The sequence below is a fragment of the Oxyura jamaicensis genome, chromosome Z, assembly GCF_011077185.1.
Source record: "Oxyura jamaicensis isolate SHBP4307 breed ruddy duck chromosome Z, BPBGC_Ojam_1.0, whole genome shotgun sequence".
In the NCBI taxonomy this organism is placed as follows: domain Eukaryota; kingdom Metazoa; phylum Chordata; class Aves; order Anseriformes; family Anatidae; genus Oxyura; species Oxyura jamaicensis.
Genome location: NC_048926.1, coordinates 9,093,516 through 9,120,947, shown reverse-complemented (window position 1 = coordinate 9,120,947; position 27,432 = coordinate 9,093,516). Strand labels below are relative to the sequence as shown.

Sequence of the window (27,432 nt, the reverse complement as noted above, 5' to 3'; positions counted from 1 at the left end):
GTCTGATTGGTTCGTCCCTAGCGAGCCGCGCGCGCGAGCGTTTGAAGCGGGAGAGGCGTTGTTGCCATGGAGACGCGGCCTAGGCGCCGCTCCTGGAGCCTCCGCGCCCGTTGAGGGCCCCGGGGACCGGGGACCGGTGGGGGAGGGTCCGGGGGTGGCGCTGCCCGTCCCGGCGCTGCAGGGTGCGTACGGCCGGCTCCGGGCGGGTTTTCTCTCAGCTGAACGCGTGGGGAGGCGCAGAGGCTTCTTCTGCGGCGAAACTGGGAAGAAAACGGTAAAAGTTTATCTGGGGCTGAGCTCCGGGGCTAAAGGCGTCCCCTCCGAGTCCTGAGGCGTAACCCCCGACACGCGGCAGCTCGTTGGGCTCTAATTATAAAATAAATGTTAGAAGCCAGCTGTTAAGTCCTGACGGCAAGAGAGGCTCGGGCACAATTTTTGAATAATCAGCACCCCGATATAGCTGCCGGCTGATTTTCTGGGCGTGTGGCTGAGTATTGGACGCTTCCCTTCCCGAGCAGCTGCTGCTGGGAGCAGTTGTCGGGATCAGCTGCAGGATGGAGCCGCTCCTGCTGAGCTCACCAGCCTATGTTTAGTGTGGAAGAATGGTAACGATAACCAGCATCTCGGTGCTCCGTTAGAAAACAAACATGTCATTTAGTTGTTATTTTAAAGTCCGTGTCAAATGCCATTGAAATTAATCCACTTTGCACAACCTTCACGTTTCTGTGCTTTCTGGGTCAGGAGGAGATCAACAGGGAGCCAAAGGCAGAAGAACCTTGTACGCTTGAACAGAAGGGCTGTGTTCACAAGGAGGTGAGTGCCACCCAGCCAGGCATGCTGCCCCACGCTCAGCCCTGCCCAGGCCACACAGTCTGCCCACCATCACTCTGTGCGCGCCGACAACGGTTCTTGTTCTGCTTATGGAAAATTCGGAGCAACAACATCAGACCTGTCATTTTCCAGTCTTCATCATGAGGGTGATTAGGGGCATGGAGCATCTCCCTTACAAGGAAAGGCTGAGGGAGCTGGGTTTCTTTAGCTTGGAGAAGAGGAGTCTGACGGGTGACATTATTAATGTTTATAAATATGTAAAAGGGCGACTGTCAGGAGGACAGAGCCAGGCTCTTCTCGGTGACGTCCAATAATAGGGCAAGGGGCAGTGGGTGCAAGCTGAAACTAGGAGGTTCCGCTTGCATATGAAACAAAACTTTTTTTACGGTGAGGATGACAGAACAGTGGAACAGGCTGCCCAGGGGGGTTGTGGAGTTCCCTTCTCTGAAGACATTCAAAACCTGCCTGGAAGCGTTCCTGTGGGACATGATTTAGGTGTTCCTGCTCCAGCAGGGGGATTGGACTAGGTGATCTTTCAAGGTCCCTTCCAATCCCTCACATTCTGTGATTCTGTAATCGTAGTTATAGTAAGCAACTCGGGTATGTCAGGAGCAAAGGAAGAAGTGTTGGTGCAGGGAGAAGACCTGCATCATGGTCCAACTATAAAATAGCTGTCAGTTAACAATGAACATGTTCCTTCCTTTCTACTTTTATTATTGGATAACAGATACAAAAGAGCTTCGTGTTCAGATTAATAAAAACGGTGTATGACTGGTAACGTGAGTTAATCTCCCTTTTCTCTGTTGTAGGTTTGTCAGTAAAAATTGGCTTCCTTCTGGTCTTCTGCTCTGTACCTCAAAAAACAACGAACACCTTGGCACAGCACCTGAAGACGTGTTTGGGGTAATGTGCTTAAAAGTAATGAGAATGTACACTAGTGTAGTTGTGGCTGGAAGAGGAAACATACCTACCTGCTACATGTGTTTACAGATCTTCAGAAGTTCTTAACATCTGTTTTTTATATGCTGTTTGTGAAGTGGAATGATTTACACAATACAAGGTGATAGGCAGGAAAACAAGGTGGTGTTTAGGTTTTGTGTGCTGATTAACAATTACTTTACCAGATATCTGTGAGAATTATTTTAGATAAAAATATTTAATGATCAGCCTGCAGCTTGTGGTTTAGAATAATTATGTTAGATTACTCACAGAATTAAATGTATAGCTGCATTAATTTACATTTGTAAGGTTAGGAGTGCCACATAAAGTTTATTCACTTGTTCATGGCTTGATTTCCCTAGTTTAACATCGGGATATAGTGATAGTAGTGCCATGTCTCAGAGGTGGCAATAAGGAGTACCAGAGGAAGTCAGTTAAAATTGTCAGGTAAATAGGAGTGAGCCACAGTGGGTTAACAGGGCACGTGAGTGTCACTCAAGTGAACAGTGCACTGAGATCTTTAATATATCAGAGTTTAATGAGGATCCAGAAATAGTGGCCTAAGGCTGCTTTATTCTTAGTATAGTTTATGTAGGGATTTTACAAGATTTATATTATGGAGAGTGACTGACACTTGCTGAGTCTCTGAAGGCCAGCCTTTTCTCCAGTTAGAAAAGTGTGCTGAGAATGAAAACATCTGTCTAAAAGCTGATTAATAATTGAAAGCATTTTAAAATTATGGATCGGATCCTGGAACATAATTTTGTGGTACATTGATTACCTTCACAATACATAAAATGTTGTCATTGGTTTCCACTATTTATACTTGGCATTTTCCCCATCTTTATAGCCTTTAAAAACCTTAGAATATGGAAACAGTTCTTCTCTGATGGCAAGGTGTGACCTTACTCTGTGCTTTGAGTTGGTCCCTTTATATAAAATTCTAGCACGTCATGACATTAAGTACTCACCTATTACCAGCATCTAGCAGACTTTCAACATTTATCTAAAACTTCTTTGCAAAAGAAGTAAGTTGTAGAGGCCTCAGGTTTGCCGCACAGAGATGGTGGGCTGACTGGTCCCTCCCCCTGTCTGACCTTTGAACTGGGTGCTCGCAGAGAATTACTCCTCCAGACTCCCATCTTTCTCAAAACAGTTGTCACTTCCAACTAATTTAAGAAGTCTTAGGTTTTGTCTTAGTCCAGTTTTCAGGGAAGTGACTCTGAGCTTCAGGACTCAGTGGGGCTTTAATATTAAACTACCCCATTGAAGAATGTTCTGTTTTTCTGCACCAAAAAACAGCGCTGTCTCACATGTACAAATTAAGTTAGATCCTGACTCTAGCTGGGAGAATGCTGGCTGTTACACACTGTAGAAAAATGAAGGTCTTCTCTCTTTTTGCCAGAAGATGGCATTACCATTAACAATTTACGATTCTTGGAAACATAACAATACTGCCCTTACTTCTTTACAAAGTTATTGTGAAAAATTATGTGTCAGTTTTAGAAACACTGTCTTTGGCCACAGTCTACAATGTTGGATGAATTAAGGTATTATTTTTATGGGGAGACAGGCACCCCATTCTTTCAGAGCACTGATGATTAGAAGGCCAGTAAGGTATCATTGTGATAATCTGTACTGACAATTGTAATTCCCTTGAGTTCTTTCTTGTGTGAACAAGACTAAATTTTCTAAAAATAGTCTACTTTGAGCTTTGAAATTATCCAAAATGCTAGAGCCGTGACCTTGGCTTATTTCTTTTTTCCATGGTTTATTAATTTGTTATTCCTGTATTAGTCAATGGTGAGTTTTCCTGGGTTGTGTAATAGCTGTTCTATGGATGGAGAGACACTGCAGTTATCTCCTGGAACCACTCAGATCAGGCAGAATTTATTATATCTGGGGAAGCAAGGCAGTTATATTACTTTGCTTACATGGCTCAGAATTAACCTTCTTGTATGTTCTGCAGTACATACATTCTATATTACTTGGATTTTCCATATTTTCAGAGTCTTAGTCCCTCGTTACCCCAGACAATAGAAATCTGGCTGCACAGTTATTTCTAGCTTTTAAATATATTTTGTTTGATTTTTAGTTAGAACCTTGAGTCTGAAATTCTTAATTCTCTCTCCATGTCTGTTATTCTTTTCTGGGAAGTGTTTCATTTTTTTTTTTTTCTTTTTTTTTTCCTCCTTAAAACTGTGCCCAACATTATGATTCAAATAGACATTAACACAGAAGTAGTTCTTGCACTAGTTTTTGGCCAGTCTGTTTGTATCTAACATAAGCATATGTAAAGACATAAGTATGATCTAAGATACAAGAATGAGAATAGACAAATTTGCTGGATTGTTTTCATCTTTAACAGGGAAACTGGTGTCTCAGATTTGTGCGTTAGCCTCTCCTTTCATCAAACAAAAGAGCTATCCCATGGCAGTGCATTCAGACAGACAGGTCCTGTTCTGGTTTTCTATTTGGAACTACCTTATGGAAGATAGGCATTTTTCAAAAACATAACTCTCCCTGAAATGGGACTCTGCTAGCCCCTGTAAATGTTGATTTTTCCCTCCAATGATCTAATAATCTCAGCAGTGGCTTGGCTGAATGTGATTCAGAGTCACATCACATACGCATTTGTGAGAAAAATCTCAATAATTTTCTTCAGACTGGGTCTTCTGTGAAGCTGTTTTATTCGCAATTGCCATGACGAGCATCTTGCAAGCAGGAGTGCACAGTAACAGTTCATCATCACCTTATATTCCCTATTACCCAACACCTGATTTCTCCCGTTTCCTTGTTGGCTGAGTGCTACAGGTTCATAAACGTCTCGATGCCTTTCCACACAACATATGTACAATTTAATTTGACCACCCATTAATTTATCATTTTCCTTTTTATTTTTTCCTTCTTCTCTCGTGACTAGAGGGCTTGTGATTTTTTGTTTTTACTGATTTTGTACTGCTCACCCTGTTTTCCTTAGCTATCCTCCTTATTTTGGGACACTGGGACCTTCCCCTTATCTGCTTAACATACTCCCAACTGCTGTGCTGCACAATCCCTTTTGATATGCAAGGTTAGTGGAATTTTCCACCACAAAAACACCTTTTATTGCAAAAACACAACTTTGTTTCTCAAATATTAAATAAGTCTGCCTACACACCGCTGGCTTTGTCTTGAAGCTTGTTACTGATGAATCTCATAACTTCATTACGGCCAACTACTCTCCACATCTTAGACTTTATCTTTCAAGTCACTTTAGACATCCTATACTGTACCTTTTGGCCTCTCTAATATCCTACACAATCAGCACTTTAATAGAATCTTTTTTCCTTTGTTGTTGTAATTGTAACTTAATGTATTAACTAATTTGGAGGTGATATTTAGTGACTGTATTTTCTTTTATAATGTTATTGTAGAAATGCTTGTAAATCATTCCAAAGAACTTCCCTTGAATTACAGGGGGAAATATTTAGTCTTAAACAAATTGATTTTGTTGACTATTACTGTAACTTTCAAACATTAGAAAGATATGGTTTTGTGAAGATCCTAGACTAAACAAAGACATAAGGAAGGCAGTGGGCAACAGATACTTGAGGGGCTATCCTTTTCCCATTTTATGGAACAAGTAAAAATATCTGCAGATATTAATCCATCTGGATAGAGACAGCTGCACAATATATTGCTCGGGAGACATGAAATAAAGAGCTGAGGGTTTTTTGGCATACCTTTCAGTGATGCATGTTGCTTTTTTGGGTTTCCCAAGAATGCAAGTATGGCGTTCCAGTAGCATATATAGATTTAGAAAAATTCTGTGTTTCAGATTTCACATAATGTTTCAGCTGATGTTCAAGAACACCTAGAAATGCTCACAAGATTCATGAAACACAAAAGAAAGTTACACAACAAAACTACAGCTTTGCAATAGTTCATCTATAAGATGAACAATCCTCATTTTTCAACATGAGGTGATGACAAATGCAGTTACTTCTCCTTTGGTTAGTTAAACAGGGGTAGCTGCACCACATTAGACCACGTGCTCTGATATTAAATTGGGTATCTAAAATTAGGCATTTTACATTCTGTAAGCTTGAGGACTGGGTTTCAGTAGCTGCGGCATTCGTTAAGTAGACATCAGGCATGTAAGAGCTCTGCAGCAGTAAGTAACACTGCATCATGTGTTTCTTACCCATTATTGTCTATCATGTGTGATTTTAAAATACCTGGTAGGTAAAATATTTGCTTCATACTTAATTTATCTTTATTATTGCTATATTCTATAGTGTTTTGCATTCCAGTGTATTATAACGATCTTCTAACCTAACTGCAGGTGATGGCATCTGGGGAAATGTGTGGTTTCTTCATTAGTATCTTGGTCCCTAGGATGTTTCATATCACTCAAATACTTGTCTTGTTTTATTTCTTGTAGACATTAGCTTGAAGATGGCGTCGTGCCTTTATGAATGCCTTTGTGAGGCAGAACTTGAAAAATATTATCCCCATTTTGCTGCCTTTGGCCTTCAGAAGATTGATGAGCTTGCCAAGGTTTCCATGAAAGACTATACCAAACTAGGGGTACACGACATGAATGATCGCAAACGACTCTTTCAGCTCATTAGAATAATCAAAATTATGCAAGAAGATGAAACTGTAAGAGACTTGAGCAAGCAAGATTTCCAACCAAGTGGCCTTTTCATTCAGCCTCGGGTGACTAGATCGGGTCCCCGTAGACAGCTGCGTTTTGAGTCCTTCTTTGAGGAAAATGATGGAACGGTTAAAGACTCTGAGCCGGAATCATATGGTCCATCTGATTTCAGTGCCAATGAGGAGAAGAACAGTCTTGTGGAGCTGTTGGGACACACTCAGACACACGATTCAGAGCTGATCAGATTAACCAGAAGAGAGGTAAATGCTCCTGGAATATGCACAAAAAGTGAACTGAGCTGCACAACAGTTTCTGATGATATCGCTCCTCTCCTGGGGGATTCTGAAACTCCCATCATCCAGAGAGTAACTCACATTTCAGGGTATAATTATGGACTACCTCATTCCTGTATCAGGTAATAATCAGTTACCTTTATTTTACCACATTTTGTTAGTCATAATTAATTCTTTCTTCACTAGGGATGAGAATCTGCCTTCACAGCTTCCAAACAAGCAATACTACCACTACAAAAGCTGTACAGAGCAATAAAAAAATCTTACAGAGAGATATTAATAAGCACTTGCAACTCTCCAAGTCTGGTAGAAGGAATCAGTTGAATTTACCAGCTGCTACTCACCAAGATTGTCTAAGAACAGTCTTATCTTTCAGGATAGAAGGCTTTGTTTTCTTTGTGCTTTGTCCAGTCTTTCTGTTTTTCTTTCCTTCTTTCTGTTTTTCTTCCCTTATGACTATTTTGCAAAACATTATTTTTTCATAATAATGTGTTGCCTGTTGGTAAGTTCATCAAGATTTATCCCAGTAAAAATGATGCATGCTGTGAACTATCTTTGTTTATAAAGAAATTTCTGAACTGAAGCTTTAAAAAGTACCAAGGAGTATAACTGGGTCAGGATACAGACATGGGGAGAGGGATGCCTTGCAGCTGCTCCATGAGGACAGGATTAGTAGCATTCATGTATTTTCCAGTGTTTGGTAATGGGGGGGGCTACTGTTGTCTGAACCCCTGGTAAATCTAAAGCACAAAGTAACTTTTATTGGTTTGTACTAGGTAGATAAGCACTGTGTAAACTGCCTGAGTTAAAAACCATCATCTAAAAAGACTCAAATCAGCTGTCACTACATCCAAAAGCAACCAAGCTCAGTAGATGTCTCCTGGGATTTATTATTTAAACATCTAGGGTTATACCACTGTCAGATCAACATCAGGCTTCTGTTTGGAAGTTGCCTGGGATCCAGACACTAGCTGTTTCTGCAGTGAGCCTTCTGAAGGTTCTGGTTCAACAAACAGAAGCACGTAGCTCCCTGCAGCCATACCACCAGAATCTAGCTTGTTGCCGTGCTGTTATGGCAGGGTTTGAAATGATAATTTTGTGCAGTGGTTTGTGCAGAGAGAGATGCTGTCACCACAGTGGAAAAGTATGGAGGTGGCACAGTGGTTAGAGAGAGTGCTAAACCTGTGAGATGAAAGATCTGGGTTTATAACTCCCCTTTGCTGGAAAGAAATAATTCCTACCATTCCCACCTTACAGAGGAGTGCACTAACGTCCTAAATGTATTGGCATCTTAGTGCGTTCTCTGTCTCCTCTGGAAGCTGAGGCAAGGTGAACAAAGAGGGCAGGATTCATGGTGCTGGAAAGTAAAAAGTGATGTTATATAACCTCATGGTTCAGCTAGAGGAGGTCAAGATCTTGAATCCTGTGATAGAGCCGTGTTCTCCATTGTTCTCACTTTCTGCCCTTGTTCCCTTTTTTCCTAAGCACATTCTTCTCTGCCCAGTGTTATGGCTCATCTCATGAGCTTCCTGCATCCTGATCCTGACACGCCTGAGTTCCTTCTCCTCTTCTGACCACAAAGTGCATGTTCTGCATTCCAGGCCTGGGGCCACTCTGCTGACACTTGGGTTTCCGATTCCTGTTTTGCAAGTGCCCAACTCTTCAGTGAATCCATGCCCATGTCACCTTGTGAATTGCCCACTGTCTGGTCTCATCTATAAAAAACACTGGAAAGTAGTGGCATGATGTTAGATTGCGGAAAGATAGAGTTCTTATAATATGTTTAATAATTTTTCACTTGCCCACAGCAAACAACTTGATTTTGATGGTAGCAGACAGGACACAGTGGTTCTTCTGACCTATTGTTTAATCTCATTCTTAATGAGCTGTTTTGAGATTACTGTTTTTTCTGACAATAATAAAGTAGAAATTGTATTTTATAACAATGTTTTTAAGAAAGGATAATAGCAAAACTAAACTTGAGTTTCATCATATAAAATTAAAATGCATTCTGTTCCCATTAAAAATATATTCAATTAAAGGTACCTCATAGAAAGAATCTATGTCTCTCCTATCATAAACAGAACCTCCAAGCATTCATGATTTCTTTTCTCCAAATCCTGCAATCTGGTGACATGAGAGTGAAACTTCAGAGCCTCTGATCCTTTGATGGACAACATCTGATGCCTACTGATATCCATAAGCTCTCACTAAATTATGAAGCATCTTATTTCAAGTATCATGGCCCTTTCTTTGAGGGGAAGGAATTTTCCATCTAAGTACAGGGACTGATCCTGGTCTGCATAGGGAAGCCACGCTAAAATTAATGGGACTCCGGTTACCATAAAGATTTATTGTGTGTAGTCTTTGAAGACCACACCTTAAGATTTATATCTGCCTGTTGTATGCTTCGGGGGAGTCATGCAATGAAACAGGAATGATATTATGAGCTTATAGCTATAATGAGACATTAAGTAACTTATGCTCTTGCTGCATTTTTGGTTTTCATTTACCAGGCAGCTATTATATGTTAGTTTTCCTTTGCTACGTTAGGGGATTTTGGAAGGGCATTTGAGTAGCATGGCAGAAACACTGCTTTGGGGCAACTAAGGATTCGATTAAAATTACTTTTTCCTAACAAATGGATGTTCAAATCCAGGCTGAAAATTGTTACTCGCTTGTCTGAAGACAGCTGGAAAAAGAGAAAGGCAGAATTAATGTTTTGGTTGAATTCAAACATATTGCATATGCTGCATTGCAAAATGTTTTACACAGCAGGTTAACCAACGAAACACTAAATGACCTTACACTTTGAAGGTGTCTGCAAGGGAGCTGAAGTAGACTTGCCAAAACACAGGAACAGAACTTTGCCTGTGGTTTGAAACCATGTATTTTTTTATGATAAAATGAACAAACTGTATAGAAGACCAAAGGGGAGATAATGAAGAGATCAATATCTCAAATTGTCTTTGAGCTGAGCATGAAAATGGTGCTACTGTCTTGTTTCTTAGTTTGAACCATATATTCATAACCTGTTTGACAGGGTGAAACAGAAAGAATAATAGAAAAAGCAACTGAATATAATACATCTTTCCTCTCAAGATCTGTTCATACTTTTATCTGTACATAAATGACTATGCACGACTGCAAATAATCAGCAAGATTAAATTTCATTAAGTTAACTTGGATATTATGCCAGCTTGAATCAGACGTTTATGGGCAACTGAAAATATGCCAGTTCTGCAACAAGCTCATGAATGTAGCTGTATAAACACAACTGTTCTTTTAACAGAAATGCACAAGAGGTATTAGTTTAAATTGCTATTTAGCAAAAATCAGCAGAAACTTCACCAGGTAACAATGAGAGGTTTTCCTGATAAGTCTTTAAAGACAGAAATTTTTATCTAGTAAAGCTAAGAAAAGCTAAGAAACCAACTCAAATTTATGCATATTCTAGATTCAGTTGTTATCTGATTTTAAAGTGCAAAACTATAATTCTGTTGTAGATCCAGTACCTCAGAGAAAGAGACTCCATGGACAGAGAGTGAGAAAATCAGAGTGTGTGTCCGAAAACGTCCCCTAGGCCTAAGAGAGGAGCGACGTGGGGAGGTTAATATCATCACGGTGAAAGACAAGGAAACCCTGCTTCTTCATGAGAAGAAGGAGGCAGTTGATCTTACTCAATACATCTTACAGGTAACATGCTCCACCTGCACTTTGTGCTTACGGGCGACTTGCATGATGGGATAAAGCAGATTGTACTTGGAATTTCAATATGGGGAAACTGAAAAGGGCTTTCCCCTTATTGAAAATGGTGTTTCTTGCATTGAACTGGATTATAGGCTCTTCTATCAGCTCAGCATCGCTATGTTTGAATTGTTCTTGACTTATGCCAGCCAGTGGCAGAAAACCTGAGACCAGAATTTTAGTCCCTCAAAAGCATGTCTCTTGCAGCTTTCTTTGCATGTGGCAAAATAAAACCCTCTGCTACGTGCTGTTGCTGCAGGAGAATTGCCTGCTGCTGAGTCTCCTCTTCAGTGAGGAGTTCCCTTTTCACTATCTCTGCACTGTAATTCTGTTTTAAATTAATCACATATACCCTCATCCCATCCCTCTCTTTGTTCTCAAATGCTTTTGAAAATTAAGTTCCCCTCTGGTCTTTGTTTCCAAATCCCAAATACCTTGTGCTGTCATAGCTCAAATTCCTAGTTCTGACTGACAGCACCAAGAACAGAGCGATTTCTAGAGAGCAGCAAGCCATGCTCACTCTACTGGGTGTTATTTTTGCAGCCTGGCTCCTGGGAACAACTGCTCAGAGTATCCAGTAAAAAATGAGTTTGCAGCTCTCTCAGGCCTGGTTTATGTACCACCTTTTACGGTGTGACACATGCAGTAATCCCACCCTGCTCCCTCTATGGGAGCAACAGTATTTGGCATCTAGGCAGTACTTATCACCTTAGTATCTCAGGGCTGAAATAACCGCTAATTTTGTTCTCTCAGTAAAGACAAATGCCATTTTGTTATAAATCAATATAGTTTGAACAAAAGTGCGCTGTGGTGAAGGCTGTTCTGTTCCAGAGGACCCAGGAGAACTTCCCCACTTCCAAATTTGGCCACTCATCCTGCCTCGAGCTCCTGTAGGTGGGAAGCCAAGGGGTGCAGACCAGATAGAAGGTGGGGTACGCTCCAGCTCCACGGCCAGGAGAACCAAGCTGCAGGCCTTTCAGAGAGCTCACCCGACCTGTGAGACTTCCCAGTTTATCTGCACACGTGCTAGCATGGCTAGTTTGTGCATCATTACAGTAACTGTCACTCAGAGAGATCTACTACCTTAATTTACATCGCAGTGTATCGTTAGAGCACAATGTTAAATGCCAGCCCTATGGAGGCTCTTTCAAAAATGTGATGTTTTGTTTGTTACTGTCCTTACAAATGCCATTCTTAACCTCAGAGAAGCCCATAATGAATGCACTTGCAGTCTTTCTAGAGACCCTGCTGCTTTGGGTCAGCTCTAGAGTGTGGGAAGTTTTGGAGTTTTTTTTGCCCCCTTCTGAGATAATACAATCCGGCTTTGCTTAGGAATAGCTTCTGTCTTCTCTGGCACAAAATGATTTAAGTCTGGAGAACAGAGACAGTCACAGCTGAGGGCTAATTTTTGAGTTCTTCTTCCTCTTGTAGTCTTACCATACAACTGTAGGCTGATTCAGGAATAGATGAGAGTTTCTTTTAATTAACTTTTTTATTTTTTCATTTCCTTTTTTTTCAGACAGCTGTTGTATGTTCTGCTTCAGAATGATAGGAAATTAAGGCATCTTTGTTTCCCTTTTCCTTTCCCACCCTTAGTCTCCTCATTAGTTGTAATGGTCCGCATATGTCATGCTGCATGTTAAATGTGCTAGATTGTTTTGGACCTGATCCAAACCTATACAAAGTCACTGGAAAGACTTCTGTTATTTAAATTTGCCTATGAATGGGGGCGAAGGGGAAGTGAAACATACTCATTTTCATGTAAAGCTCACGTTTATTTTTCAGCATGTTTTTTATTTTGATGAAGTCTTTGGGGAGTCATGTACCAATCACGATGTGTATATGAAGACAGCTCATCCTCTCATTCAGCATATTTTTAACGGGTAGGGCATCAGTGTTTACATTCGTTATTTTCTCACTTTTTTGTTTTCCAATTTCATATACTGCTTTAATTTTCCTTTTTCTGCTTTCATCTTTTGAAAAAATACATTCATTTAACCCTTTCCACGTGCCTTCTCCTTTTTAGAATGTCTTTGATTGCAATTGTGACAAATCAGGGGAGATTTTTATCACATTCAGCAAGAATTCTAAATCACAGAGGAAGTTAAAACTGGGCCTCTGCTGTAACAAAGACACTGTGACCAACCTAGAACAAAAAGTGGGTGCCAGCATTTCTGACATCTAATCTCCACTCTAACAAAGACTTCTGTGTTGTATAGTGCGGATTTTCATACAGTTCACAGGGCAATAGAAATTTATTAATAACCCTGTGATTTATTTTTATTTTATTGCTTTGTATAATAGAAAATATTAATAACCTTGCATTTTATTTTTATTTTATCAATTTGTATTTGTTTAGGGGGTTAATTGTAATTACATACTTCCTGATTAATGGAAAATTGATGGTGGCTATACATGGGTGATCTTATTTTCGTGCAAAGTAACAAGCTTGAATATAATTACATTTTTGAATCTTTGAAGGAAAGGATTATGTATCCATGTTGAAAAGTAACAAAACGGAGCATAGTGTTACTGAAAATCGCCAAGTATCATCAGCAGAAACAGAGTATCATGCTCTTGAGAAAAGGAAAGTGAAAAAGGAGAATAAGGCTTATATCTTGCTGCATAATAATCATCACTAAAAGCAGATTTCACATTACAGCTAATCCAGTAATGCTACCAAAAGAGCCATCCTGTTTTTTCTCAAATTTCCGTAACTTTTTGATCCATTCTGCTACATCCTCCTCCCTGATACTTGTCTGACACCACAGTGAGCTAATTTTGCATTCTAAGCTGCCAAGAAATTGTTCACCCATTGCAGTCCTACATTTTTACCCAGTTCTCTGCATCCAGGAAGTATTGAGTCAGCTAAAAAGTCTTTTTTCAGAGTATGGGAAAGAATAAATCATTTCTTATGTAGCATTTCTTTTTTGGCTGATTTAGCTCTGTGTCTGTTAACTTCATACTTGTGGGTCCAATGCTTGTACAAGAGCCAGGATGGGGAAATAGGCAAGCAGTAACCTCAGCAGAGATGAACATGAAGTGCTGCAGAGCTACATCCTGAGACCTACTTGACATTTTACATGCACTGCCATTATAATGTTAAGGTGAAATGATGATAAAGATGCAGCAATCTGGAAAAAGCCAAGGTTGTGGTTACTCTGGCTGGAGTGAGTATACCAAGCAGCTCTGTGCCACTGGAAGATGCTTATCTTCTTCCTTCCCCCTCTACTGGGCACATTCCCATAGGTTATGTGAAGCCAATTTGAGCATATTTTATGATCCTCTGTGAGGTACTTTACTCCACTGAAACTACAGAAAATTAACCTGCAAAGAAAATGAGAAGCTTTCTGCTCTGTCAGTGCAGTAAAGTCAAACATCAGAGCCAGCACAGAGGAAGAGTAGGTCAGTGGGGCAGGTCACACAGCTGGGAGCAGAAGAAGGGAAGATCAAGACCTTCCCCTCATCAGCAACAAACCATTAGATTGACATAGCTGCATGCAGGACTTCAGTCCAAGACAAACTAATCTCACTCAGTAAATTAATTATAGTGCTGGGCTGCTAATCTTCATCAATTACAGTGTGTGTTGATACAAAACCTGACTTGTGGCTGATTTGCACCTCATGTCACAGCCCTTTTTCTCTGTTATTCATAAGCAGTAGGATTCCCAATTCATAACTCTACAATACTTTCACAGCATCTAAACAGCTGGAAGAAGAATACTGAATTCTTAGCTTCCTTAAATGTATTTTTGGCATCTGGGGGAAAAAAAAAAAAAAAAAAAAAAGAGAGAGAGAGAGAGCCATTACTCTGTGACACACCAGCTCTCCATAGGACATACTTGGGAATCACTGTTAAGTGTTTTGCAGTTTCCCAGGTGGGGAAGCAAACCCCAAACCTCCTTGTTAAGAGCCTGGTATATATAGAGAGAGATTGACATTGCAGAATTTCTTTTAATAGACTTGAATAAATCAGATGTGGCACTAAAAATATAGGTTATCTTTACAGAGGCAATGCAACCTGCTTTGCATATGGGCAGACTGGTGCTGGCAAGACTTACACTATGATAGGTACTCACCGGAACCCAGGACTCTATGCCTTGGCTGCCAAGGACATCTTCAGACACCTGGAAGCGTCACAGTCAAGGAAGGATCTACTTGTTTTGATCAGCTTTTATGAAATCTACTGTGGACAGCTTTATGACCTGCTAAACGGAAGGAAGAGGTATTGAAATAAAAAGATGTATTGTTATAAACCCAGGATTATGAATCAGTTGGTTACTGTTTATAAATCAGTTTGTTACTGTTTCATGCAATTACCTTTAACATATTACCATGTATAATGAATTGTTATCTATTTAATTAGGGTTGTTCTTAGGAAATACTTACAGGAAGGCAGAAACTGGCACTAAATACTGTTGCATTGACAAGACGCCTGGTTTGTCTTGCTCTGGGACAAAAGCAAGTAAGAATAAGGACCTAGGACTGAGATATGAACTCATATGGTTTTGCTTACACTACAGTAATATAATAGCTGAACTTCACATTGGTAGAAAAAGAGCCTTCTTGTGACCAGAAGTTCTGATGCCTGCCATTGTGGAGTCCGTATCTCCCTGCTCAAACATAACCTCTGCCTCTTCCTCTTGCTGTGCCAGTGGGGCTGCAGTTCCCAGCCACTGCCATCTCAGAATGTGCTGTCGATGTCCCACTTGTGCTTGACACTGCAGAGTCCATTACTGAGGACTTTACTGAGCTCCTTTACTGAGTGCACCTCTGCAGGTGATGCTGCCACCACCCTCAGCAGTAGCACCTCAGCCCCAGATTTGTTAAGATGGATGCATACTCCCTTAGAGGAGCTTCATCTGGAATGGAAACCAGGACAATTCAATACATGCTCAGTATAAAAAAAAACACCGTGAGCTGAAAACTCTAAATACGACAACAGTCAGTTAAGATTTTTGCAGTGAAATCTTTTCAGAGTGGTCTTGAAGGAACATTCCCAGGAACTCTAAAACATAGATGTGGTAATTTACTTATCTGTGTGACTATATTCCTGAACTGGTAGAAATGCAGTGCTAGTGTCTCTTTAACAGTGAAGTTTCAGTGGTACATACTGAAAATGAAATAGCTCTTTAGGTCTGAAATTAAATGAATGATTGTGATACCTCTCCTCTAATCAGTAGTCTTGACTGGTTTTTTACATAGCATCATAGCACTGGAGTGTATTTTCATTGCTGCTATTTGGGAGTTCAAAAATCTTTTTTCTGTGATGTTTTGTTTTCAGACTTTTTGCAAGAGAAGATAGTAAACATGTTGTTCAAATAGTTGGACTCCGGGAGGTCCAGGTGGACTCTGTAGATCTACTGTTGGAGGTAACCTCAATATATATATCATTATTTTGTCTTCTACAGCCTGATTTATGGATTTGTGAGATAAGTCATTTGCAGAGAAGATTGTTAATTGTTATGTCATATATGTGGATGCTTCTTTTTAAGGTTCTTAAGTTAGTAACCTCAAGCAGAACATGGAGGAGCGCTGTTAATATTTCCTTAATAAGTAAGCGTGGTGGGTCAGCGTGACTTGTGTTAGAGACACACAATCTGTTGATCTGCAGCTGTTGCTTCTGCTGCCACTCCTTATGGAAAGATCTTTGCCAAGAAACAGACTGCTGTCACTATTCCAGAAATTAAATGACATTCCAGCAAGGAATGCTGTAAGGGGATCTGTGCATTTCTCCTAGTGTGACCTCTTTGGCTTCTATGAATGTTTCTGTATAAAAGATACATGGGAGTGAGACAAAGGATATAAATTTGAAAATTAATAAAACTAAAAATCAGAAAATACTTAAGAAATATAGAGCTGAATGAGGATTTAGACAATGCTTAGAAAATGATGGGTAATAGCAGCCATGTAAAGTTAGGATCCTTAAACAGCAGCTGACATTTAGCACAAGCAAAGCTTTGGTTTTCCTTCCCTGCCTGGCTGAGCCCAGCAAGAGCAATGGGAAATTTTCTGCACTGTCCTGCAGCAAGCAAGCTGGTTAAATCTGTCTTCTGTTTAGCTTAACTTTGAATGGCTTAATTCCTTTCTCAGTAAGGAACTGTAAATTACAAGCGCCTGATAGTGTAATTGACTCATTAAAATTGGCACAGTGTTCTCACTTATATTCCATTTAACTTTGTTCTTTATCCTCATTAACTCCAAGCTTCAGGACATGCTGGCGATGCTTCTGTAAATTAGAGTGTAAATCTGCTATGAGGCTGATTAACACATTCCTCTGTATTATCACATTGCACACAGAGAAGTGCTATTAAATGACTTTATTCTAACAGGTATCTCATCAAAAAACTAATTTTATATAGTCCACAGGCCCTTTCAAACACATAAATGTCGCTAGCTTGACTCAGAGATTCTGAATAGTCTGCAACAGATATATGGGAAGAGTCTTGAATGCATCCCTAGTTATTAAATATTCATTGATGTTGGCCTTGGTTCAGAAATTAGCTGCATTTAGCACTAGCATAATGCTTGGGAGCTGCAGCAGTTGGTTAGGTTACTGGTTGAGAACTGGCCACTGAAAGGCATGAATAATGCACATCTGTCAACTGAGAATGTATTGATTTTGGTAGATAATATTTAAATTTGTTCTTAAAACCAGAAGCAAAATTAATGACTCTGTTCTATGAATGTCCTGCTGCAGCTGCTGCTAGACTTCTAGCAGTAGTCCTTAAAAGTTTGCAAAAATGAATTATGCAGAGTTAGATCTTGAAGGAGCCTTTGCTCTTTTGCTCTTGATCTCTTAATTTTGTTCCTTACTCCTATAGTATAATTTCTTTTAGTTATTGAGATGGAGAAAGGTTTTGGCATTTTGTATATAATTTTCTGGATAACAGTACCCATCTATTATATGAGAAGGTGTGGGGGGAAGGACTTGTCAATTCCACAAATCTCTTAGATTACTCCTGCAATCTTTTTATTTTCTTCCATACATTTGTTTTTGGTTTTATAGTTCAGACATTTTGCAAATCTGAGCAAGTGTGCAATGCAACAACTTCTTATCTGCATTATACTCTAAGTTCCGTAGTGTCACTACAAACAAATCCATGTCCAAAGTTCTGACAGAATCATTTGAAGGGATCCAGTCTTACTTAACATCTCCCTTGCACTAAAATTTCAAGGCTGTAATGAAGCATTGCTCCTAGTATAACTTCATCTTACAAGGGCAAAATCTCCTTCTGAGAGACTGTGCTTTTATTTACCTCTTGCTCGGATTTTATTTTGCAGGTGATTTTGAAGGGAGGGAAAGAACGTAGCACAGGAGCTACTGGAGTCAACTCAGATTCCTCTCGATCTCATGCTATCATCCAAATCCAAATTAAAGACACGGCCAACAGGACATTTGGAAGGTAAGTCTAGAACTGGGACTGCTCAGGACTGATGAGGAGGTCAACCTCAGGGACATCAGGGAGGCAGACTAAGAGGAGGTATTAAGTTTGTGGGCATCTATGGGTTAAATCAGGAGACATAATTAAAAGGGAATATATGAAGTTTCATAGTCCTTTCTCTGCTCCAAGGGGTCGTGCTTTACTCATAGCTGTGAGAGGATTGTCAAACTTGCTTGTAAAAATTTCCAGTGAAGAATTTTGTCAATCAAATCCATCCCTTCATCTTCAGAGTTAAAATGCTTTTCCTGTTTGGAGCCTTAATCTGCCCAAAGTTAGATGTCTGCAATGGACATGTCCACATGTGAGCTCATCACCTTTGAAGTCAGTGTAAATAAATAAAGTCATTTCTGGGTTCCAGTTCATCCCATTCTACATAGTCACCAAAAACAGGGGCAAATCCATCTGACATAAAAGCATTTCTTTCCTGTCTGTAATTGACTTCAAAGAGAGCCTGAGGTGACTAGCCCAGGTGGAGATTATTCCATTACAGATGTCTGCCTTTGGTCAGAGGAATACTAGTACCTCACCTAACCCTCTGATAATTTGAGAATGTGACTTTGATGCCTTCTGCACCAGACAAAAAGAGCAGCTTACTTCCTTTTGTAGCAGTCATTAAGACTGCAATTGTGTCTCTTCTCAGTCATCATTTTTGCAGACTAAACAACCCCAAGAAATAGGTCTGAGGATAGAGACCTACAGAAATAGGTGTAGGTATCGATGCTGCGTGTCCAAAAAATGTGTTGACACACCCCTCCAGCAACTACGATGTAGTCTTGTTTCCCAGGATCTTATTTTAAATACAAGCCACAAATAGTGAAGAGAGGAAAAGGCAGAACAGGCAGTTTAGAATTAGAAGTGTATGTGGTTATGTAGGTGTGGCATGTGTGCCTTTTTTTTTTTTTTAACTGAAAATGAGGTGGAACTGGAGTGGGGGGAAGGGATCTCAAAATATGTCTGTAAGAGAAGTCAGAGCTCTTCCAGAAATAGGAGGACAAAAATGAAGATAACAGTGCAACAGTCAGTTCAGTTGCTGGCCCTCAGAGCTAGCAAATGTGAGAAGGATTAATGGAGTTTTGGGGAAGAAAGGGAAAAGGAGCACAGAAAGCTGCATGTATTATTTACTACACCAGCAACCTCTATTTTTATTGCCCTGAATTCCCATTTGATGTGGCAGTTGTCTGTTTTACCTGGGGAAAAAAATCAATAAATTTACAATTTCTTTAACTGTGTTCTTTGGAAGCTACAAACAGAGTGATTATCCAGAATAAGGAATGTGTTACACTTTAATGAGCTTATTTATTAAACTGTCGAGCACATTCATCACATGCAATTTTACTTTCTGTTATGATTGTGGTAGTGCCAGAATGCTCTGACACTGTTCTGCTGCTACGCTTATTTTGATGCTTCACATATTTCCAGTGGGTGTTTCTCTTTGTTCAAAGGTAGCTATTGCTAATCATTCTGCTGATTTCAAGTGTTGCTTCTCTGTGGTTTGAAAAAAGAAAAAAAAATAGGAAAAGGAAATTGGAAAAAAAAAGAAGCCCCTAAGATAAATGCAATTTTTTAATTTTTTTTTTCCTAGGATATCATTCATTGACTTGGCTGGCAGTGAAAGGGCAGCTGATGCCAGAGACTCAGATCGACAAACAAAAATGGAAGGAGCAGAAATAAACCAAAGTCTTTTAGCAGTAAGCTACTAGCATGTCTGGGGAAGGTTTTGTAATTAATTGATTTTTGGATAAAAATGAATCATGGAATAATTTGTGTATGGATTCAATGGAGGACTAAAAATATCCAGAGTGCTAAGTTTTTCCAATTTAATTTGTCTCATGCCTGAAAGACAATTTAAGAGGGGAAAGATTTTGTGATGAAACAAGTCTTTTTGATTGATTCTTACAGCCAGTTGGGTAAACACAGCATAGAAAATGTTACTTATGTATGCCAAGTGTCTCATATTTTATGTAGAAAGTTTATCCCTTTTACTTCCAGAGAATATTGGCTTGGGATTACCATATATGTTCCATAAAAGCACATCTGTTCCTTTTGCTTATTTCACCACTTGAACTCAGACTTCTCTATCAAATCAGGAGCAAAGGGCTTAAATACTCAAGAGCCCAGGAACTAGCATGCACATGTGGGGGAAAAAGAAACAGGAAGAAATGCATTCTTAACACAAATGATCTTTTCTTATAAATGTACACAGTTATGTTAAGAGGGACAAGGAGCAGAAAATGCTATTTAACATACCGCAGAAGCACCTCTAAGTAGAAATTGTGCAGAAGACTTTGCACCTCTTCTAATTCAAAGGAACAAAGCTCACTGATGACTGAGGGCTTCTCTAAGTGAGGTGAAGGTGATTTGCAATCAGTGAATATGAGTCAGCAGTGCAAAAGCTGCTGTACACAACCATACGTTGTAGACACCCTTAGCATGCAGTAAATAGGTGGCTCGCTCTGTTTTGAGAATGGAGAAAGCTTTTCTTGCACAAAGACCATCCTGCTTTGGAATACAAGCACTCATACTGGGAGACAGCTTGTAAAGTGAATGTGTTTGCATACTTCGTGCTTTCTTGAGTACTTGCTGATGAATAACACAGTCATGGGGAATCAGGACCTGAACAGAAATGATTCCTGTGGACTGAGGTTTAATGTGGATTTGTGAGACTGTTTTAAAAAGAACTTTAAAATCAGTGTGTGCACTTTTGCAGCGTAAGTATCTAGGCAGTCAAGAACTAGTGACTGACTTAACTATAAAAAGCATAGTTGGGTAAGTCTGCAGCCTGTGAAACCTAGCTCTGTCTTTCATTATCATAATGTTCTCTTCTAGCCTTCAAATACACAAAGTTTGTAGTTTGCTACTAATTTGAATATTTGTGGTGATTTCAGGTAGGATACTCAGATACTGCGATTATGAGAAGCAGGATAAAACATTAGAATAGTTTGATCTTGGTGGAGGTGTGATTTTTAATAAAATGTGGTAAAAGAAAGAAATAGGTGTAATTTCCAGTGGGTGTTGTTCCTTTACATGTAGGAAGGCTGCTTCATGCTAGTATCAGTATCACCATGACAATACTGTCTTCTGCTTATTTTTCCCATGATTAATCTTATAATGACCTGTCTTGTGGCTATACAGTCCATTTCTGCTGGTTTTAGAGAGCATCCAGGCTTGATATGCAGCGTGGTGCTATTCTGCTTATCCCAGTGGAAACGGGGCAAAAGAAGTGTAAACCTGTTTGAAAATGACATTTTTCTCCAAAGCTGGTAATAAAATGAGATGTTTCTTCAGGACTACCTGGTACTTCTGTTGATGGTTGCTAACAAGGAGAACATCTGATGTGTTTTGTGAAAGGCATGGGTGTAGCTAGCTGCACATGTTATGCTAGTTTTAATTGAAGTTCTGTGTATAGATCTTATTTATTAGCCTCTCAAAGGCCACGTTGAAGTGTTTATATAGACAGACTGCATCTGTACTGCCTTCTGAGCAGGGCCTTAAACTGGGCTTGAAACTAGCTCCCTCCACAGCTAACTGGTGCTGTTTTGTGCTCTCCCCACTGGTGGGGTTTTGGGCTTTGCACTGGTGCAAAGAGGAAAGAGATCAGCCACCTTCTAACACAGCCCAGCATACCCACACTTGCAGTGTACATGGGTGGAACATCTAGACTGCAAGTTAGAATGAGTATGGGGAGGAATATGCCTGTGTTTAGCTCGTATTAGCTCTGCTATGAAAATATTAAATATTGCCGGAGTGGCATAAGAAGTTTGCACTGCTGTTATCCAAACAGCAGTATTTTGTTATATTTTCAGAAGGGGGAGACTTTCTTCTAGAAGAAAGGAATTAATAAGAGATAAAGATCAGAAAGCTCTATTCTTATGATGTTACAGGTCTATGAATCCAGCGTACACCTGCCACGCAAGCTGCAGCCTAGTCTGGTGTACACCCAATCTGACTAAAAACTAGTTAGCTATGGTGCAAGCAGCAGCAGGCCCACAGTAGCGTGGAGCTCTGTGTGTGCTGAACATTTGTGTATTTACCCAGACATTTAGATATGTTTTATATAGCCCACAGAACCGGCAGGCTGGGCTAGGGATGGTCTGTGCTGCAGTTTTGCTCTCTGAATGCAGCTAAACTGCTGCCAATGCCTGAACTAGCTGAAGCTGGCCATTCATTGCTGTGGCAGCAACAAATCCCACTTGTGATGGACACTGTAGGAATTAAAGTACATAAGGAAAATAGTAAATTCATAGGTAAGGTTTGATGCAATTCAGTTCAGTGCTACTGTCAGTGTGTCACTGAAATATTTTTCCCCATTTTTTTTTCTTTTATAGCTAAAGGAATGCATTCGGGCCCTGGATCAGGAGCATGCACATACACCTTTCCGGCAAAGCAAATTAACTCAGGTAAAAGGGGCAGAAGGGCAACAGTAGTAGATACTCCACTGGTGAAGACAAAATGAAATTAAAAAAAAAAAAAAAAAGAGAGAGAGAGAGAAAGCAATGCCAAAAAAATAATGTTAAAGATAATCACAGGGTTGAGGCCAACTGCCAGCTCACCCAGTCAGTCCTGGGGACTAGCATGGTAGTTAAAAACAAACAAGCAAACAAACAAACAGAAACCTACCTTCCTGAGAAGTGCCCTAACTCCCAAATTCTGGGATTGAATCTTCATTGTCCTATGTGAATTTTTATATGAAGAGATATTCCTGTTGTGTATAACTCCAGAAACAGACTCTTTCAAGAGTTCCATCCATTTCAACCCACTCTTTAATCAGTCTTGCATCTTCTGTGCAGTCACAGGAGTTCTGATCGATATTTCTCCGCTGCAGTTGTAACAGATGTTTTGAGGAATAAAACATATGGGCACCCTTGTGACACCTGTCTTGTTCAGACCACTGATTAACACTCACAGGGATTTTAAATTGTAAACAAAGTATGGCAAGATGAATTGAGATGAGAGAAATACACTTCTTAAAAAAAAAAAAAAAAAAAAGAGGCAGTTACCATGCATCACCTACCTGAGCTGTAAAACTGTCTCTGTGCCCATTGTTAATTTACAGGAAATGCAAGATAGCTTAGCCCAACTTTTCATAAGTTCTGAGGTAAAGTAAATCACTTTCATAGAATCGTAGAATGGTTTGGGTTGGAAGGGACCTTAATGATCACCTAACTCCAACTCCCTTCATATTTTGTGTAACATAAGAGCAAGCATATGTTTAAGGAAATATATGAATTGCTAAGAATCTTAAACTTATTTTTCCTTCTAATCCTAGGTACTAAAGGATTCTTTCATTGGCAATTCCAAGACATGTATGATAGCCAATGTATCACCTAGCCACATAGCTACAGAGCATACCTTGAACACTTTACGATATGCTGACAGGTAGGTGATGAATCTCAGTCTTGCCAAAAAGTATGGTTTAATGTTTGTGGTTGTATTGGAAATGTTGACTTAAGTAGGAAATGAAATAAAATCCTTAAAAAAAGCAATAAAATCCTTACCTGTTCCATTCTTACACAGGGTCTTGAAATTCTCTAGGTCTGTAAATCCTTCCTGATAACAGCTTTTAGTGGTGAAAATATCACTGTACTCCCTTTAACTGCAGCATTGCTAACATCGTCACTCAAATAATTTGTTTTGTATTGTAGTTCTGCCTCAAACACGCTCAAGTCCTTCGCCTTCCCTCCTACACAGGAGGACGTAGATTGCAGGCTGTGCAATGCCGGGGTTAAGAGGACAAGAGATGCTTAAGGAGAAGATAAATAAAGGAAACAATTGAGGGGACAGGATGATGCCAGTTAAGCAGCACTTCACAGTTGCACTGAGGAGTCTGATCCAGCAACAGTGTAGCCCTATATATATGTCACATGAGCTAATTAGCTCCACTGCAACTACTTCCAAAAGCTCTAGTTTGCGTCTTGTCGGACTACACAATGTGCTGTGGAGAGTACTAGTTTGAGATAGCACTGTGCCATGCGGCATTATAAAGCATGGAAATGAAACCCACTTCCACTGAAATAGATCACTCCTTCAACCTGTTACGCACTGTTCAAGGAAGCACTTCAAAATACGGCTACAGACCTTTCCAGAAGTTCAGGCGTTTTGATAGAGGTGTTCTGGATCACGGGTAATTAAAAGAGAAATCATGACAATGGATTCAGTGTTTAGTCTGTATTAGTTTGTTCTGAAGACCTGTTATTTATCTGGAAGCATGACATCTATGCCAATCTCATTTACAGGGTCAAAGAGCTGAAGAAAGGGATTAAATGTTCTACCCCTGTCACAAACAGATGTCGGACAGCTGGAAACATATCTCCAAAACGTGTCCAAAACTCTCCCTCCTTGCCACCTGGAGAAAAGAGCTCTCCAAAGAAAGTGAAGCTAGGTCTCCAGCACCCTTCAAGTGCTACAAAAACAAAGACGTGTCCTCCAGCACTCCAGCCACCCGGTGTCCCTTTTACCTCTACTCCCAAGGGAGTCAACAAAGGACATGCCTACAAAGGAAGTCCCAGCTCACTATGGTTCCACCACACTAGTCCAGTTAAAGGATTCTTACGGATAGGACATCCCCTGAAGAAGAAAACTGATGATCTGTCCCCTTTCTCTGAAAAGAGTCCCACTGCGAAGGATTTTATCATCAAAAACACTGCCACGGCAGAGACAAAAGAGAGTGGCCAAAGAGATAAGTACATGCAAGACAGACCGCCTGTCCAGTGCCTGAAAGTCCAGACAGTGCAACCTGTGCAGAAACAGCTTGTTTCTAGAGATGATTTTTCCTTTGGAGACAGAAATCTGCCTTCTGACGGCAGGCAGGAATGGGGAAACGCCTTTGCTAAACAGTGCGTTGAAACCTGGACAAATCTGTCTCCGTTTCAGAAGGAAAGGGAGGAGCATTTACGCCTTTATCACCAGCAATTTCAGCAGCCACCTATTCTACAGCACAAACTGAACTACCAGCCCCTTGAGAGGTTTTTAACACAATATAAGCCCCAGGAGATTGAAGTGAAGGAGGAGCTGAGCCTTACACCCACAGAAGCACAGAGCAAAGACGGGATGCAGCTGGAAGAACTTGATGACAGTGATTTTAGTGAAGATTCTTTCTCACCTGTCTGCAGTCAAAAGAATGTGAAGAGAAGAAACACCAACAAATGCAGTAAACATTCATTTTTCCTTCATCAAAGAGAACAAGGAACTGAAGAAGAGCAAAAAGGCCCAAAGCGTCAGGATTTATTTTTTAAATATGCATTGCACTCGCAAGAACATGAACTAGAGGACAGCTGGGATTGTAGCGAGGGCAGCCCAGAGATGGAGGAATCCATTAAAAATGCAAGCTGCAGCAAAACTCCATCAGACTGGAGCTATGACTTAGCTATGGAGTCCTCCTCAAGCAATACTGCGGAAAAACCTTGCTGCTTACAAGAAGATTCTGCTTGTAACTGGAAAAATAGCCAGGATTTCCTGGCTGATGACAAACAGTACAAATCCAAACACAGGTGTCCAGTTTACTCCACTGAAGTCACCTTGACTCCAGAAAAGGATACTTCAAACTCATATACTTCTCCTGTATTGAAATCGGGAACACCAGAGTGCAAAGAGATTCTCCTCCAGCGTGAGGAGAAGGAAGAATCTGCTCTGGATGGACAGTCTGCCCTTGCAGGAGACATTAAATGGAAAGCTAGAAAAAACAATGTTAACTGTTGTGGATCTTCCAGTTGTCCCTCAGAATTCACACCTGAGCTTGTGGCCCCTCTCCCGGTACCCCTTCTTGACTATGAGGAAACAACAGATGCAGAAAACGTCCCTTCTAACCAAGAAAAGTCCCCCCGTGTGAAACAGATGTTGTGCAGGAGCATACACAGGTCCCAGAAGAGGTTTGAGGAGGAGGCCTGGCAGTGCACCAGAAGCAGAGCTCTGACAGACAGCATGCTGGAGCTGGGCGAGCAAGTGCGTCGTGGTGGAAGACACTGCGCCCTGCAGCGCTGCCCCCAGGCAGGGGACAGGTGGCTCCCTCCTGGCTGCTGTGATGTGAAGCTGTGCTGCTGCCTTCTGGGCTCAGGTTCATCAAATCCAGGAGTCCTTCCCAGCTCCCTCGTTGGAAATGACCTGGCAGAAGCATCCACAGCTGAATGCACAGAATCCAGGGGAGAGAGAGAGGGTGCTTTGTTTCCCAGTGACAAAAAGTGCAAGGAGTACTCAGATGGCAGACAGTGTGACACTGATGTTAAAGGGAATACCATTAATTCAGGAAGACCTAACTCAAATCAAATGAATGTTGAGCCTTGGGAAATAAATGCTGAGATACCTGAAAAGAGCTTTTTTTCAGGTGCATCATGCTTACTCACTGGGGGAAATACAGATTATGCAGTCCAGTCCCCCTCTCAAGAAAGCAGCCTGCTGCAGCCCAAGTCAGGACTGAGAAACGAGGACCTCAGTCGTTCTGAAGAGCCAGCCAAGTCATCGTTCAGCAGTGAGGAAATGGGGTTGCTTAAGAGCAAATTGATGCAGACTATTTTTACACAAGAGGCTTTTGTTGCAGATTCAGGATCTGCAACTAAAGATACTAAGCCATTAGCAAACACAAACAGTCCCTCCAACATCAGCTCTCCAAGTGGTGTATCTGAGGTGGGAAAATGGCAGAAGGAGGCCCTAGAAAAGGCACAGTAAGTCTTGCTCTTCGCTAAAGTTTGTCATGAAGCTTAGAAAATCTAGACATACTGGGTGGATCTGCCCTCATTTGGGTATCATGCTCATATGCACTTTAAAAACTGATGGGAGATCAATCTATGAAATAATTATTTAATACGATTAATGATGATTTATACTCATTATCTTGTATAAATAGATGATTGCCTGTTATTTAGTGGTATTTTAAAATCTCACAGGAAGCCAATTATTCTATTAGTTTCCTAAGATAATGTTATAGGAATTAATGTTATATCATAAGCTGAAATTCTCAGTAACTAATGGGTTCCTGTAAACTGTAAAGTATCTAAAATATATCAAAACCTCTCATCAAAAAGCAGGTGATAGCTGTTGCATCTGTGCAGAAAGGAAAACAGGCGTTGGGGCAGCTAGTCAGGCACTGAAGATCTGGATGTAGAGCTGCCTCTGTCAGCTCCTGAGGACTGGCCTGCATTCACATGGCAGAAAATACATTGCTGGCCAGAGGAACTTACGGAGAGGAGCACTACCTTCCCACAGTGCCTGTTTTTCACCAAAATGACTTACAACCTCACGGTCTTACCAGACATCTTTTGCTGCTCCATTTCCCTGTGGTAAAAAGCAGCACCAAGGAGTGCTCCTCAGTCAGCAAGGCCTTCCTTACCCAGAACCAGTGCAGTCCACTGCTTTTCAAGGAACACTGGTGTGCACTTCACAGAATACCAGGATGCTTGGAGTTGGAAGGGACTTTAAAGCCCACCCACTCCCACCCCCCACCATGGGCAGGGACACCTCCCACCAGCCCAGGCTGCCCAAAGCCCCATCCAGCCTGGCCTTGGGCACTGCCAGGGATGGGGCAGCCACAGCTTCTCTGGGCAGC

The 27,432-nt window shown here is 40.7% G+C and overlaps 1 protein-coding gene across 4 annotated transcripts; it reads left to right on the top strand.

Annotated features, from left to right (window-relative positions):
• The first annotated feature begins 204 nt into the window (after positions 1-204).
• KIF24 (kinesin family member 24) lies at positions 205-26,742 on the top strand. Of its 4 annotated transcripts, XM_035310772.1 has the most exons (13): positions 205-274; positions 742-813; positions 1,641-1,734; positions 6,197-6,827; positions 10,212-10,401; positions 12,238-12,335; positions 14,462-14,677; positions 15,737-15,824; positions 17,737-17,858; positions 19,480-19,585; positions 22,223-22,294; positions 23,164-23,273; positions 24,131-26,740. In XM_035310772.1, the coding sequence occupies exons 4-13, from the start codon at positions 6,211-6,213 to the stop codon at positions 26,553-26,555; spliced, it is 4,044 nt and encodes a 1,347-aa protein (XP_035166663.1). In that variant the 5' UTR covers positions 205-274; positions 742-813; positions 1,641-1,734; positions 6,197-6,210; the 3' UTR covers positions 26,556-26,740. The 4 variants fall into 4 exon arrangements, with proteins under 4 accessions (XP_035166663.1, XP_035166664.1, XP_035166662.1 ...); XM_035310773.1 differs by lacking the exon at positions 205-274 and having other exon boundaries at positions 690-813; XM_035310771.1 differs by lacking the exons at positions 205-274; positions 742-813; positions 1,641-1,734 and adding an exon at positions 4,828-4,843 and having other exon boundaries at positions 24,131-26,742.
• The last annotated feature ends 690 nt before the right edge of the window (positions 26,743-27,432 follow it).